Source organism: Chenopodium album, chromosome 6 (genome assembly GCF_948465745.1).
Source record: "Chenopodium album chromosome 6, dcCheAlbu1.1, whole genome shotgun sequence".
Lineage (NCBI taxonomy): Eukaryota > Viridiplantae > Streptophyta > Magnoliopsida > Caryophyllales > Amaranthaceae > Chenopodium > Chenopodium album.
Genome location: NC_137839.1, coordinates 10,020,378 through 10,036,942, shown reverse-complemented (window position 1 = coordinate 10,036,942; position 16,565 = coordinate 10,020,378). Strand labels below are relative to the sequence as shown.

Below are 16,565 nucleotides of genomic sequence, written 5' to 3'. Positions count from 1 at the left end.
CTTAACCCGCTTCCGCTGAGCCGCATCAACCACAACCCGTCCAAGAACAAAATCAGCTAACCCTGTCTGTGTCAAAGGAGAAGACCCTGTGAAGTCGACACATACATTACGATCACGATCCCATTATTATTATTATTATTATTATTATTATTATTATTATTATTATTATTATTATTATTATAATAATAATTATTATTATTATTATTATTATTATTATTATTAAATATTTATTATTATTAAAATTAATAATTTTTTTTGAAACATTAATAATTATTATTATTGTTTAATAATAAAATTATTAATTTAATATTAAATAATAATAATTAATTTAATATAAATTATTATTTATTTATTTAATATTCCGCATTAGTTATTATTATTATTAGATATTAATAATTATTATTTATAAATATTAATCTATACTACTATATAAAGAGAATGGGCCTTTTGGGTGATAAATTTGTCTTTCCCCAAAATGCCCTTTTCAATTTACAAAATTACTTATTCATTAATTAATATTTTTTTAAAAAAATATGAAAAAAATTCATTCATAACTGCTCAAAAAAAGATAAAAAATATTTACCTATTCTTTCAAATAAAAAAAACAAAACTAAAAACTAACTACCCACTTAGCAGAATTATTATCACTAAAAACAAACAAAAATTATCTACTTTTCATAAACAAAAAAGAATGTAACTAACCACAAACCACATTTACTTTTTTTTTTTAATTGAAAAAAACCATGTTAAACTTTGTTGAAAGATAACTATATCATGATTTTATTAAAAAAAAAAAAAGGAAACTTAATACCAATATAGTTCCCTCAAATAAGTCTACGTTACAAAGACTAACAAAACCTTAAAAATTATTAGAAAAAATAAAAGGAAAAATTATACATCAATATAATATATATACGTACTATTACCGTGAATGTTTACTCTATAGTTTTCAATCTATTATATAAAAACTCAACGATCAACAATATTTTTAAGTTAAATGAGGTACACGAAGTGGAGAAGATGTCCTATTGACAATTTTTTTTTTCGTTCTTAAATTTAAAGTCTATGTAAGTATTGATTTTCGAAAAAACCACAATAACAATATTACGACTAATTAATAAATTTCCTATAATGTACACGCGTAGCGTGTGTCTCGTAGCTTGTAAATATTAATTATTATTATTATTAAATATTAATTATTATTTTTATTAAATATTAATTATTATTATTATTACTATTAAATACTCCGCATTAATTAGTATTAATTAAATATTAATCATTATTATTATTAAAAATTAATTATTATTTTTTAAATTAAGGGCCTGTTCACATTTACTTAATTTCAGTTCAGTTCAGCTCCAATCATTCAGTTCAATTCAGTTCAGTTTAGTTCAACTCTTAATTTCCCTCTCTCATAAAATATTCATTTCAGCTTAGTTCAATTCAGTTCAGTTCAGTTCAACTCCAACCAGTTCAGTTCACTTCAATCCAGCTCAGTTCAGTAAATGTGAACAGACCCTAAGCTGAACAGATTTCAATACAAAAGAGCAGAATAAGGGCCTGTTCTGTTCCGTTGAAATTCAGTTCAGTTCAGTTCAGTTCAGTTCAGTTCAGTTCAGTTCAGTTCAGTTCAGTTCAGTTCAGTTCAGTTCAGTTCAGTTCAGCTCAGCTCTTAATTTATGTCTAATGATATTGCTAATGATATAAAGCCAAATTTCATTCTTTTAAGCTCTTATTCAACGATAACAACATCAATAATAATAATAATAATAATAATAATAATAATAATAATAATAATAATAATAATAATAATAATAATAATAATAATAATAATAATAATAATAATAATATTAACAATAATATTAATAATAATAATACTAATAATACTAATAATAATAATCAATAAATAATAATAATAATTATCAATAATTAATAATAATGATAATAACAATAATAATATTGATACAATTCATTGTTCAAATGGTTCTATTTTTTTGAAACATATTTCTAATGTTAATCTCATTGAGAAAATTAGAGTACTACACAACTTAAACTAATTTTCATAGTCAGTTAGAGTACTACACAACTAATTTTCTTTCTCTTTATTTGGGGTTAGAGCATCGTGGGTTAGTTAGGGTGTTTTGTTGGTTTTTATTTTTTTTTTATTTTTATTTTTATTTTTTTTATTTTTATTTTTATATATATATTATTTTATTTAAAATTTGTTTAAATGGGTTAGATACATGTAAGTGTTTTGTGTTATTTTGTCCTAATACTATTTTATTTTTGAATTAAATAGTATATGTGTTTAAAATGTTTAGAGGTTTCAAGTTTTTAATATATTTTCCATACATTTTATAATATATTTTCCATACATTTTATAATTATAATTATATAGTATATTTTTCGTAAATATTTTAATATGTACATTTGTATATACACATATGTATAGTAATAAATATCAATAAATAATAAAAGATCACTAATCCGTAGTTAAAAATCACTAATTAATAAGTTCAGTTCAGTTCAGTTCAGTTCAGCTCAGCTCAGCTCAGTTCAGTTCAGTTCAGCTCGGTTCAGTTCAGCTGAGTTCAGTCAAACGGAACAGGCCCTAAGATTCAGCTGAGCAGCTTAAAATAATACGGAGTACGGAGTAGGACCTAACCAAACATACTCGTAACCTGTGAATTTACGGTAAAATAAAAAGATTAAAATCCTAATTATCCGGAAGATTTTACTCCATTCTTGTGCGAATGAATCATAACTTTCCACGTAGCACTTGGAAATCAGACAGTTGGTTGCTCAAATCCCCCGCCCTATCCAAAATGTCAGAAACAACCATGCCCATGGCATCCACTACACCACACAATCTCCCACACATCCTCCCATTCAAAAAACGAGGAGAGAGAAAATCCACCAAAACCTTCCACATTCTTCCATGGCAAAACCTCAATCATCACCTCCATTATTGAACTCACATTAATCCTTTCATCTTCAATCTTCAGAGTAGTTTCTCTTTGATTCTGCAAAAATGGAGTATTATTGTCTCGGAGCTTCCAAGTTCGCAACAATGGCGGTTTCTCCACCATTGAACTACGATTGTTTAAGGTATAAGATGATTAAACAACGCCGAAGTTTCCAGACGTTTTGTTTGTGGAGGACGAATTGTGCGAATGTTGTAGATTGTACGAGTAGTCGTAGTAGTAGTAGTAGTAGGAGTGGAAGTAGTGTTTTGAGGAGTGCGAATAGTGAGAGTAGTTGTGTTGTTGCGCCTGAAGATTTTGCGAATGAAGAAGATTTCATCAAAGCTGGTGGTTCTGAGCTTTTGTATGTTCAAATGCAGCAGACTAAAGTTATGGAAACTCAGTCCAAAATTTCTGATAAGGTTTAGTGTTTTTTTTTTTTTTTTTTTTTTTGCAATTATTGTTGATTTTGAAGTTGAAATTTAAGTTAAAATCGTGTTTATGTTGTTTATTTGTTGATTAAATGATGAATATTGATTGGTAGAATCAAATGAATTTATGTATGATGTTGTAATTTGTTGCATTTTGTTGCCAATTAGTAGATTTCAATGTTCGAAAAATCAAGGTGTAAGGTTCTTTAGTTCGAGTTGGATTAACATTGTTTGAATGTTGAACTTTGGTGACTCTGTTATTATGTGGTGGTTTTTGAAATTTTCAAATTTTAGGTTGTGCATTTTGTCGGAAGATCAATAAATCTAGCTGTTGCTGTTGTATGTCTTTTCGAGATGTTTAAACGAACTCGAAATTGCGTTTTCTTGAGCTCATTCGCATTCATTTATTCGCAGTTGCCTCAAATTACAGACGTGAATGAATTGCTGGATATGGTGGTTATTGGTTGTGGTCCAGCTGGTCTAGCTTTGGCAGCAGAATCAGCTAAATTAGGATTAAAAGTTGGTCTTGTTGGTCCTGATCTTCCTTTTACGAATAATTACGGCGTTTGGGAAGATGAATTTCGAGGTACTTCTGTTTTCATCCATTTGCTAATTCATATTGGCAATCTAAGTTGTAAAATTTAAGAAAGTATCTTAATTAGTCATAGACTTTATTTTTCGGTGTTTGCTAAGGTGTGGTTTTTTTCCAAAATTTAGTTTTGCTAGCCAATGATTTTTGTAAAACATGTCATTTTTGAGTTTGAATGTAACAATACATCCTATTTCAGCATTGGGACTTGGAGGCTGTATCGAGCAGGTTTGGCGTGATACCATTGTCTATATTGATAATGATGATCCTTTATACATTGGCCGATCTTATGGAAGAGTCAGCCGACATTTACTTCACAAGGAGCTGGTGCAAAGGTAAAAGCTGCATTTTATCATTTTGTTATCTGCTTGTTGGTCTTGAGATTTCTCTGCCTGATTTTATTTGCCAGCTTTATGTAGTTATGTAATTTATTAATTTTCTTAGGTGTTTGGAGTCAGGTGTCTCTTATCTGAATGCAAAAGTCGAAAGGATTATGGAAGGACCTGGTGGACATAGTCTTGTTGCTTGTGAACGCAATATCACTATTCCTTGCAGGTGCATATCTTTCTCCTATTGTTTACTGGAATGAAAATGTAATGTTTGTACTTGCTGACACGTTATGTTTTTAGGCTTGTAACGGTTGCTTCTGGAGCAGCTTCAGGGAAACTTCTGGAGTATGAAGTGGGTGGTCCAAGGGTTTGTGTACAAACAGCTTATGGTGTAGAGGTGGAGGTATGCTGTATGTAGCTTGAGATATTGTAGTGAACACAAGTTTTTTTGGGCAGATATTATCTTTAGTAATGCTTGTGTGATACTCTTGTGAGTTATTCTCTTCACCCCTTCTAAATTGTTCTGAAAAAAAATTATTCATTTAAATTAAAGATTTCAAGCCAACGAAAACACATGCATAATCTGGAATTTGACTCGCTCACTACTGATAGTATGCAACTTCATATATTACTTCCTTGTAATTGTAGGTAGAAAACTGTCCTTATGATCCCAATTTGATGGTGTTTATGGACTATAGAGACTACACTAAACAGAGCTTTCAGTCTCTAGAGGCAAAGTATCCAACATTCTTGTACGCAATGCCATTGTCGCCAACTAGGATCTTCTTTGAGGTTAGCCTTCTATTTTCAATGTGTGTATTGGATTTTCCCTCTCTCTTATAGTTGTCTCAAGACTTTATAAATGCAGGAGACTTGCTTGGCTTCAGCAGATGCAATGCCCTTTGATTTGCTCAAGAAAAAGCTTATGACAAGATTACAAACTATGGGTGTTCGTATCATTAAAACATACGAAGAGGTATTTTCACTGTTTCTGGTTACATGTTACAACTAATTTTCTTTTTATTGGTTTGAGTAGTCAAATAATTCCCATCCAAATGGCCAAACAGCAAAAGAAAAGAAGGGAAATGACAAAAAAATAAAAACATTGACTGCAACCTATAGGAGAAAGTATTGATATTCCTGGGAGCTTAAGCTTTTGATTGAGTTGGTCCATAAACATGGTATTAGAGCTTAGGTTTTGATCCAACTCTAGCTTCTGCAATTTAATTTAATCTCCCCCCCCCCCCCAAGAAAAGTTGCAAAGAATAATGGGAGAGTGAGTAAATTTCACTTCAATGGGAGGCTAACAGCTATTTTTGGATGACCTATATAGATCTTTTTCTTTTTTTTTTTTTTTTTTTTTTTTTTTGAGGCCACCTATATAGAGCTAGTATTTAGCAAGCTTGCTGCAAAGACTAGTGTTTGTGTAGAATATTTCCTGCCATTTTTTTATAACTATTTTCGTACTTAGCTAGGGCTTCAACTATCTGCTCGCTCATTTGATGTTTCTGAGCTCCAGAGCCAAGAATTTGCTTATATTTTTTATATTAAGATTATAACATGAAAGTAGCATACTGTAACTAGCCATCACCTTTACCTACCTCACTGATCTTTTCCTAAATCAATTAAGTGTAAATACTAAATATATTGATCGGTACTTGGACAGACTAAGAATCTAAGATGATGAATTGATGATAAGAGCAGAAATTTGCTGAATAAGATTGGCTAAATGAAAACTACAGAAGAAAATGATAAGCACAAGCAATTGAGAGGCTTGTTCTATCCAAGAGTAACAAATCTAAGGAAAACTCTCAACATTGCTCTCCATGGTTTCTCCCCACTGATCTTCTTCATATAGCATTTCTAAGTCTAATAACTGACTAAATTCTCCAAGCTTATTGTGACAACTAATTTTGCTGCCTACATTCTCTCCCTCCCCTAGGCTAGTTTACAGTAAACTTGGAGAAAAGTATAGAACCATACCAGTTTTCTTCAGTATTTTGTTAAGGATACCATGAAACATCCAAGCAGACAATATGTACCAAGAAGATACATGTATTCCCAAACATAATTGAACTTGTCCTTGTACTGGAAACTTTGATTCTGCATTGAGTAATCACAATGAGAGAATTAAGATGGGGATTTCCTGTTGTGCCCCTTTTGTTACTGAAAATTTCTAATGGAGTGGACTGATGATGTATGCCAGAAAGATCTACAACTTGCCTTACAACATGACTAGACGATGACAACAACACCTACAATAACATCTGGATTATCTAGAGTTTAGGTAGTGTTGGAGAATTTAGAGTATTTAGTTGATTATTATTCATGTTATGTTAAGTTTAAGTCATTTGGTTAAGGTGTCATGACTTAGACAACATATGATTAAGGTAGTAGTATACAACTAATCAAGACAAATGAAGAAAGTGGCTAATTCGTCACTATTATTGCAACCGTTACTATTTACAGTTTCAGTTTTGATTTCTCTTGATCTAGTTGGGCGTTTACATACGTAATGCATTATAACTTAGTGTATTAATGCGTTGTTTAATGCATCTCTTAACATTTGGTGTTTGATGCGTTGTTTTTTGTATGTCTTAATACATTGTTCAATGCTTAACTTAAAGCCTTGTTTAATGCATGACTTAATGCATTGTTACGTTTATTACGTTTGAAAATGCAATGACATACTAAGCTACTATCTTATATATATGAGAAACTCCTCATATGATGAATGAAGGTTGAGAGATGAAATATAATTTCTATCTTATCACTCTTGCTTAGAGAGTTATTATCAGTTGTTCATTTTCACAAAATCACAAACACTTTTATACATTGAATTGCTATCATCCTACAAGTGATAGTAATTGTTCTTCGTTGTATCTCCTGAGTAATTTCCGTGATACCCGGTTGTAATATAGGGTCGGAATTATACTTTTGGGAAAGTGATCCCGTTCACGCCTCGAAGGTTTTTCCAATAATTTCATTTCCATTCTTTGTGACCCTTGTTTACTAGAAAATCCCCAACATCTTGTCACATCTTGTCTTCCTTTTTACACACATGCTGGTCATCAATCTAAATGGTTTATTTGGTGTGCAATGTAAGTGATTGTTTATAGGGGTTATGTCCAGAATCATGGTTCATATGAAGACTTTTTGCAATTATGTGGTCTTTATTTTCCTGTGAAACATGGAAAATGTTGTGAATTTTTAGATATTTCCATTCCCTTGGTTAGAGAAAAATAAAGAAAATTTACAAGAAGGGTCCTCCATCAAGACTTTTGTTGATTTATGATTAATTTTGAAGATTTAAAACAGCCAACAAGGTTGAAGCACATTGACCTCTCTTCCTCAGCTCCTCTACTATGGCAAGATGTTTCTTTAAATAAAGGCTCTAACAGAGTAAGAGACATCCAGTTCATAAGCAGACTCTAATAATAACAACGTTACATCTGAGTGCTTGAACCTTGCAGCTCTTTTTTCACATTAGTGTATGTAATACTTTTACTAAAATCTCCTAGTAATATTTTTTGAGGGTAATGGAAAATTCTATCATCATCGTGAACCATTTAACTTTTTAGATGCACTCATGTTACTGTTGTAATAGTCATTCTATATGATGCAGGAGTGGTCTTATATACCTGTTGGCGGGTCCTTACCAAATACAGAGCAAAGAAACCTTGCATTTGGTGCTGCTGCGAGCATGGTCCATCCAGCCACAGGTAAGACACAAGCTGAATTTCTATTATCTTATAAATTTATGTAATATTGTTGTGTCATCTTATAAGCTATAAAGGTTTATGAAATTCATATGCACTGAAAGTCTGAAGTGATGTATCCTCCATCTTTATTGGCTTTGTCACACAGGTTACTCAGTTGTGAGATCTTTGTCAGAGGCTCCAAATTATGCTTCTGCAATTGCAAACTTGATCAAGAATGATCTCTCAAAAAATGCAATTTTGCGTCAGAGGAATGTGGAGAATATCTCAATGCAAGGTCTGTACAATCCAATTTTTTAAATGCATTAAAGTTAAATGTTTTAACTAGTATTGTATGCAGTTCAATGTAACATGAAGTTATTGTTTAATCCTTCTGTATTGATGAACCGATTCGTTTAAAAGCCTAGATCAGATAATAAAAAAAAACCGATGCATGATTCATAAACAATATAATTCGTAGAAATATAATTGGTTATAATTTTTCTTTTGCAATCATTGCACATGGTTATGATTTGGCTTGATGCTTTAAAGTGTCTCAATTCAGGACAATGTATGACATGCCTTTAATGAACATTGCTAAATGTTCTATGAAGGTCATAATATTTGTTAAATGTTGTGTACGAGAAGTAATATTTACATCTTGTCTGCTTTTAATCTTAAGAATTTTGAAGCTGCCTTCATTTTTTGACTGTAAAGAAAAATGAAGCACAAAATGGGGAGATTTTGTTTTCTACTTTTGCTTTTTTCAATTATAAATTAGTAGCTTGTTGGAATTAGCTACTGGTAAACCCAAATTTTGCTGTTAACTTTTTTCTGTTGGTGCAGCCTGGAATACTCTTTGGCCTCAAGAAAGGAAACGTCAAAGATCGTTCTTCCTTTTTGGACTATCACTTATAGTTCAGCTTGATACTGAGGGTATCAGGACATTCTTCCGAACCTTTTTCCGAGTTCCAAAATGGTAATAGATGCATATCATGCAATCCCTATTCATTTCTTGTTGCATTTGGCATTCACAGTTCATATTGTTTGCATTTTGTTTATCTCGCTTGAATAACTCTGTTTATACCTAAACCAATCGGAGTCCTGATCATTTAACAGAGATTGATGCTGAACCAGCAAAAAACTAAAAGTTACTGGTTATAGATGTTTATTTTCATTTGATTTTTAATCAAGAGACAATGTGATGGTTCAGCCACGAAATCTTTTATGTTTGTTGTTAAAAGACCAATGTGATGCTTGAGGCCTAGGAATATGTTTTATACTCTATCACGCCTCCTCACACAAGAGCCTGTTGGGCTTGAAGTGTGGATGCAGCATAGGCCCTCATCATACCCAACACTTGATATTCCACTTGAAAGTGAGGGGTGGATGAGATTTGAACCCGTGACCTTTGTGTCACGCTGGCTCCGATACAATGTTAGAGGATCTATTCAACCAAAAGCTTAAGTTGGTTGAGGCCCATGATGTAACTCTACTTAAATTGGCTTATCTTGGGAGTTTAGGTGTGTGACTCACTGCTTAGTGTTTCATAATATGAGGAATCAAGCAGTATGTAAATGGACACACAGATAATTGGTGGAGATGATACTGAAATGCAAGTATATTTGATTACACTGCAGTCCTGCATGACATAATTGAATTCAGCAATCAATGACTACAGCTGCAGAATACTTATCTTGGCAAGCTATAAGTATCAAACATTTAATCAAATCATCGTGTAGACGACATGTGCATCTCCATGAAACATAGTCCTGACTCCTAAATGTCATTAGGAATTATCTCAGAACATAGAAAGAGTTGGGCCTTTCTGTCTGTTTGTCTGCGGGTTTACATTTACCTAATTGTTTTATGTATTTTTAATCATACTATCAAATTGCATAATTTTTCTCGACCTTTTCTTTAACCACCATTTTTATGTATATTTTGAGGCAGATTTTCGTGTTTCCTTTGCAGGATGTGGGAGGGATTCCTTGGTTCTAATCTCTCTTCAGCTGATCTCATTTTGTTTGCCTTTTACATGTTCTTTATTGCTCCAAATGATTTGAGAATGGGTCTTATAAGGCATCTACTGTCCGATCCTACAGGAGCCACAATGATAAGAACTTACATGACACTATGACAGTAATACAGTAAAATGTTCTTGGTGTAAAAAAATTACAATGAATAAAAGGTTTTGTAGGTATGTGTCCAAACTTGTTCCTGGTTTAAAATTCATCTTCTAAGTGATCTTTGTTAAAGACCAAATGTTCTACAATTCCGCAGGCTCCTCAGACCTGTGTTGTGTTCTCCTTGTAACTCAATCTTGTTACTGATCTTCATTAAAGACCAACTTTTCTACAATTCTACAGGCTCCTTGGATTTTTGTTGCGCCCTCTGTTCTACAATTCCACAGGCTCCTCGGACTTGTGTTGCGCCCTCCATGTAACTTGTTGATTTCTGTGGGGAGTAGATGCTTTTCCTAGATGCTTGTTCATGTATATATGGTAGTGGTTTTAACAATTACCTACAAATAATTCGCCATTGGGTGATTGGGGCATCATCGACAGATCTGATCTGGCAGGGAGAAGAGAAAGCTACTTGTTTGTTACAGATAGCTGCCTATTCTGTTAAGAGCCAATTGGAAGCTTCTTTGTTATAAGGGGGGCTAAAAGTTAATTTTTGGCCTTATTTTTGTAATCATAATATACATTGCATGAATCATCATTACTTTAAATATGATATGTAAAGCAAGTAAAATCACTAGAAACCGAAATGTCTAAAGGTAGTTTTTTCCCTCATATACTATATTGACTTGGCTGTGTCTGGTAAACTGGTAAATGGTTTTGACGTTTTGTTAAAATTAAAATTTTCAATTACATATTACAAAAGTTTAGATAAAGTATAGATTTTGAAACCATAAAGAGATACAGATCTAATATGAATGTGTTTTTTTTCTTATATGAATCATATACTAATTGTTTCAAAAAAAAAAAAAAAAAAAAAAAAAAAAAAAAAGAATAATCTATTTATGAAATATTATAAATAAATAAATAAATGAGAAAATAAAAAAAAAAAACTGATGAAGTTCAATAAAGCTACTACTCACAAAATCATTACATGAAAATGGCATTATCCAAATACATTCAAACATTCATTAAACTCATTGAAAAACAGGCCTAAAAAGTCAGTTAAACTACAATATTTAATTAAACTAAACAAAATACTCTAAGAGTGCTCCTTTTTGTTCTTCTTCTTTGTGGTTTGGCAGCTACAATCATGTAAAATTTCATAATCATTACTTCCCATACACCCAAACTTCCTCTTCATTCCCTTCCACAAACCCACCTTCTTCTTACTCTTCTTCCCACAACAATTCTTTTCATGACACCCTTGAATCTCTTCCTTTTCATCATCCAACTCTTGATCCTCCTCCACTACTCTAATCTCTTCGCTTCCTCGTTGTCGTCCTTGTTTTACACTACTAATACTAGGGTACTCCACAACAGCTTTGCTGATGTTATCTTTTAGTTGCAACTGCGACACAAACAGTACTTGCACCACTACCCTTAAGGGCAACTTTTGATTTAAGGCCGCGTGCTGACAAGCCTCTGATGACATCTTCTGAAAATCCAAAACCCTGCATATTTCCTCCTTTTCTGATTCAATTAACTCTCTGTGCATATCCAAGTAAAGGTCCACTGCCTTGTATATACCATCTGAGCAACGGTAGTCCCCTACATTGGATGTCGAACTTGCCATCTGTGCCAGTTCTGTGAAGCTCCTGACATCTGTTTCCCTCTCTTTTGCTACCTGTACTAAGTAGTTTTCCATGAGTTCTGCCACTGTAACTAGTCCTGCAGGGTTAGCCTCAGTGAAATTGGCGTAGTATGCCTTCAGTATCTGCCTTAGGCTCTCAACATCGAGGTTTAGTTTAAGGAGATCCTCAGCTGTGGCGCGGTATAGCTCCTTACCAATTCGATTTTCTAAGGAAGCTATGCATTCTGCACTCGCGCCATGGAAGACTGCAGAGGTATACATCTCAAACAGGAGGGTGTAAGGGTACAGAGGGTATTTGTTATTACAGGTAAAAGTACTAGCAGGCAACAGTCTCTCAATGGCTTCAATGGTTTCGACATCAGCTGCATGTTTCTTGAGGTACTGGTATAGGGATCCGATGATGTTCTCTTGTCGGACCTGGCCTTGTATCATCCCCTTGATGATTGGCTCATACATTTTCACCGGCAATGAGGCTAGATCTTCAGATGATGTATCTAAATGCTCTGCACCAGCAAAGAGCTTCCTCCTTGTTGCATTTCTATAATACAAGTGTTTGCTGCTACTGCTGTCGCGCTCTACCATGATGGGTTGTCCCAGGAGAGCAGGGTCAGATAATGCACGGTCTGTGAGAGCCTCAATGCAGAGCTTCAAAAGACCATTGTCTGCAGCCTGCTGGAATGCACACCCTGATGCTCGAAGAGACTTTATAGTCTGATCCCAACTAGGAAGGATTTCATCTTCTAAGAATATGATGGCATTGTGAAGTAAGTTATTCGGGCTGTGATTTTCAGTCATCTCGAGGTAGTTAGAAAGGCAGATGAGAGGGATTATGTTGTCAGTTGTCATCTTGACTTCCAATCCTTGGCAAAATCTTGCTATGAGTTCTAAGGCTTCGCGTTCTAATGGTATTTCTTTGATGAAAGCAGAGAGATTTTCCGAAGGGTTGTTTCTTAGTAAGGTGGCTATTGTAGCTGATCTATTAGCCAAGAGTCCCTAGATTGTCCAAAATGAATCAAATGAGTAAATTTAAAATTTCAGTAAAGAAGGTACATAATTCACAAGATTTTGCTAAAAGAATACTTACTTGGTCTAATTTTATAGGGGCATCACATATTGAGTTGCAACTATTTGTGTGTTTGGGACACCTGAAAAAAGAGCATTAGTTAGCTAGGAGAAAATTGGTTAATTTAATCTTATGGTAGATACTACCTCCGTTACAGGTTAAGTGCAACGATTAGACATTTTCCCTCTCTGCTTTATGTCAAATCGTTACACATAACCCGTAACGGAGGTAGTATATGGAGTGGGTTCGGTAGTGAAAGGAAAGTCATTATATTACCAAGATGATGATAAATCTTTACTTCTCGCCGGAACCATATTGTTAGCAATCTACCCTTTGTTGATGCAATTTGAGTTATCAATTGGTTAAAGAAGTCTTAAATTAGTACCTGGAAAAAAAAAAAAAAAAAAAAAAAAAAAAAAAAAAAAAAAAAAAAAAAAAAATTAGTGTCTGCAATAACTTGTAGTTTTCAAAAAAATGAATTGATCGGAACTATTTAGATGAAATAAATCAAGGCTCTGTTAATGCTGAACACAAACATTTACTACATATGCTTATTATCTTTGTTTATGCTAGTATTAAGAAAGAGTAATTAAGATATTTCGCAACAAAATGTGCTACAATTCAAGAACAAATACTCGAATCAGTACTATCAATTCGAGTTTATCATAATCAATAATACAGTTATACACTGTCACGTATAATCATTAATTTACAACTTCATAGTTGCTAGACACATATAATCATTTTCTCATCATAAGACGAGTATGTTGATGTACACATAGAGAATATAAAGGTGATTGCAGCCATAATAAACAAAACTCGTGTATGTCAATTAATTTAGTTGGTTACAGTATCAAAACTGGTATTGAAGGCCGTCTATATTATCACTCTTTAAAGCTCCTATATACACCATAAAAACAGAATTTTGGCATATACAAAAACAGAAACTGAATTATATGTACTGAAAATAGAAAAATAAATCATCAAAATATTACCTTGTTGATTGAAGGTTGAACTGTATTTTGTTACCTTAAGCAGTTTAAGGAATTAAATTAAGTAGAAAGAAGCAAGTAGTTGAGTAATATGCTAGGTTGAAAAATTAAAATTTGAAAATTAGCGAGATATTTGGTAATATGCTGCTTAGTCAGTCTCAAGTAACTTCTTTTTACCGTTTTTTTTTTAAACTTTCCGCAAAACTTTCCTATAGTTTTGGGTGCTGTGACCAAGCCAAACTTACATAGCTTTTATGCACCAAATAGTGTTAGTTTGGGTTTAAAGCATACATAATATAATCATGTTACAAATTAGGAAGTCAATGCTGGTCTTGGTGTGTGGAACTCATGCCTTGTATTTTGGTAATGTTTTTGTCATTTGTCATCTATGAGAGGAATGTTGGACTTAAGTAAAGATGACATTGGAGAATGCCGGAGGGTTGAGTGATTGACTAAGCCTTAACAATGTATTTTCATGTCAAATGGTTCCCAAAACAAAGAAAACGTCGCCAAAGAAAGCTTATTACTTACTAGGATTATTTTGTGTAGGGTTAAGCCATTTTGGACACGTGTTGTGTCATTGTTTTTTTTTTTTAGTGAAATGCTAAATACCGCCGTTTAAATTTATCGCCACCGCCATCATTTCGAGCAAACTGACAATTTTGCCCTTACTAAACCCAAACCTATTTTTGACCCTTATTTTTTTCTCTCTCCTCAAACACCAACCACTCACCTTTTTTACCACACAACCTCCACAACCACATATTTGGAGTTTACTGGGAAGCAATTGGTGGCAAGCTCAGGCAACGGCAGTGGCGCGATCTCAGGCGATGGAGGCGGCGCAGACTTAGACATCAGTGGCGGCAACGGCTCGACGGAATGGGTGGAAAGAAGGTAAGTAGTTTTCGATTAGTTTTTTTTTTTTTTTTTTTTTTTTTTTTTTTTTTCTGATTTTTTTTTTCTTATGAAATAAGTGGGTGGTAACCGGAGGTGAAAACCGAGGCGACCAAATCCGGTTGACCGCAGCCAGTAATCGGTTTTCACCTCCGGTTACTGGTGGTGGGCAACCGGTTTTCACCTCCGGTTTCCAACCACGCCATAATAAATTTTTGTAAGAAAATTGAGCAAATTTTGAATTAGGGCTTGTTCTCATTAACTGAACTCAGCTGAACTGAACTGAACTTAACTGAACTGAACTGAACTGAGCTGAACTGAACTGAACTGAGCTGAACTGAACTGAATTGAGCTGAGCTGAACTGAACTGAACTGAACTGAGCTGAACTGAACTGAATTGAGCTGAGCTGAACTGAACTGAATATTTGATAAGAGAAGGAAATTAGGAGCTGAACTGAACTAAGCTGAACTGAACTGAACTGAATTTCAACGTAAGAGAACAGACCCTTAGGCTCCGATTACCGTCCATGGTAACCGGTTTTGACCTCCGGTTACCGTGGACGTTAACTGGTTTTGGGCTCCGGTTACCATGGTCAACAGGAGGTCAAAACCGGTTACCGTCCACGGTACCTAGAGGCCAAAAGGTTACCGTGGAGCTCCGATTGATCCTTGATTCTTTTTTCATCAAGCCACCTCGATCACCATCCATTTCTCGTCGACTTTTTCCGTCGTGTGGATGTACGGTGTAGAAGGTGGTGGTTGATACGGTTGTGGTTGATGGATTAACGTTAGAGAATGAAAATGGGAAAAAAAAAATTAGTAAGGGCAAGATTGTCAATTTACTTGAAATGATGGCGGTGGCGATAAATTTAGACGGCGGGTATTTAACACCTCCTTTTTTTTTTTTTTTTTTTTTTTTTTTTTTTTTTTTTTATCCAAGTAGGTCAATATTTGTTTCAAGCAAGCTAGGATGATGAAGTATACAAAATGTCAAAATAATAACCAAACACTTCGTAATTTCTGAAGGCAGAGTAGGGCCATTTTAGGCCCAACCTCAATATTGGACAATAGTGCTAAGTTCGGCTGCAACACTGATTTTGATCTATCCACTAAATGTGGGTCAAATTCCAAAACACTAGCATGGTATGAATAACCCGATTAACCACTGCATCTGTTACGTACTCCCTCTGTTTTAAAATACTTACTCCACTTTTCTTTTCCAACCGTTTATAAATACTTGCTCCATTTCCTTATTTGGAAAGTTTTTACAATATTTAATTCATTTCTACCATCTAGTAGACCCAACAAATATCATATTTTATTCATTTCATATTCTCTCACCTCTAATTTCTCCACTACTTATACTTTTTACAATTTTTTATTCTTCCACCAACCCCACTACCTACATATTTTATTACTTTCTCCAATTTCTCCTAAAACTCCGCGCATGGAGAAATGGAGCAAGTATTTAAAAACGGAGGGAGTAATAATTATAGCACTATACTTTTATATCCGTTTCATACTAATTTCGTATGAAATATTTGACAAAGTCTCATCATTTTTTTACACCTACCAACCTAACTTTTACAAATATTTTATTATTTCTCTTTCCTATCAACTCCACTTTTTTTTTTAACACAAAATAGAAGATATTATTAAGTAACTAGAGTTTCATACAGAACAAGCACAGCCCCATTCCGCTTTGCAAAATGTGAGGCTGTTAAATAGCTTAAAACAGAAGACCATTTACCTACAACAAAATTAATGATCTTACTTCCTAAAAAACCAGTGCCCCAACAAAAAGCAAGAAAATATAAATCCCAGACAAC

The 16,565-nt window shown here is 33.6% G+C and overlaps 2 protein-coding genes across 3 annotated transcripts; one reads left to right on the top strand and one right to left on the bottom strand.

Annotated features, from left to right (window-relative positions):
* The first annotated feature begins 2,829 nt into the window (after positions 1-2,829).
* LOC145635831 (lycopene epsilon cyclase, chloroplastic-like) lies at positions 2,830-10,808 on the top strand. 2 transcript variants are annotated; one of them, XM_081687197.1, is made up of 12 exons: positions 2,830-3,385; positions 3,809-3,980; positions 4,183-4,318; positions 4,428-4,538; positions 4,613-4,715; positions 4,961-5,104; positions 5,181-5,288; positions 7,938-8,034; positions 8,180-8,308; positions 8,857-8,989; positions 9,985-10,210; positions 10,294-10,808. In XM_081687197.1, exons 1-11 carry the CDS (start codon positions 3,032-3,034, stop codon positions 10,148-10,150), a joined length of 1,653 nt encoding a protein of 550 aa, XP_081543323.1. In that variant the 5' UTR covers positions 2,830-3,031; the 3' UTR covers positions 10,151-10,210; positions 10,294-10,808. The 2 variants fall into 2 exon arrangements, with proteins under 2 accessions (XP_081543323.1, XP_081543322.1); XM_081687196.1 differs by having other exon boundaries at positions 2,831-3,385; positions 10,380-10,808.
* On the bottom strand, positions 10,292-14,697 carry LOC145636655 (BTB/POZ domain-containing protein At3g03510-like). The gene is made up of 3 exons (XM_081688221.1): positions 14,585-14,697; positions 12,872-12,932; positions 10,292-12,780 (listed from the first exon to the last, which is right to left on the bottom strand). The coding sequence occupies exons 1-3, from the start codon at positions 14,695-14,697 to the stop codon at positions 11,236-11,238; spliced, it is 1,719 nt and encodes a 572-aa protein (XP_081544347.1). The 3' UTR covers positions 10,292-11,235.
* Positions 14,698-16,565: the final 1,868 nt, after the last annotated feature.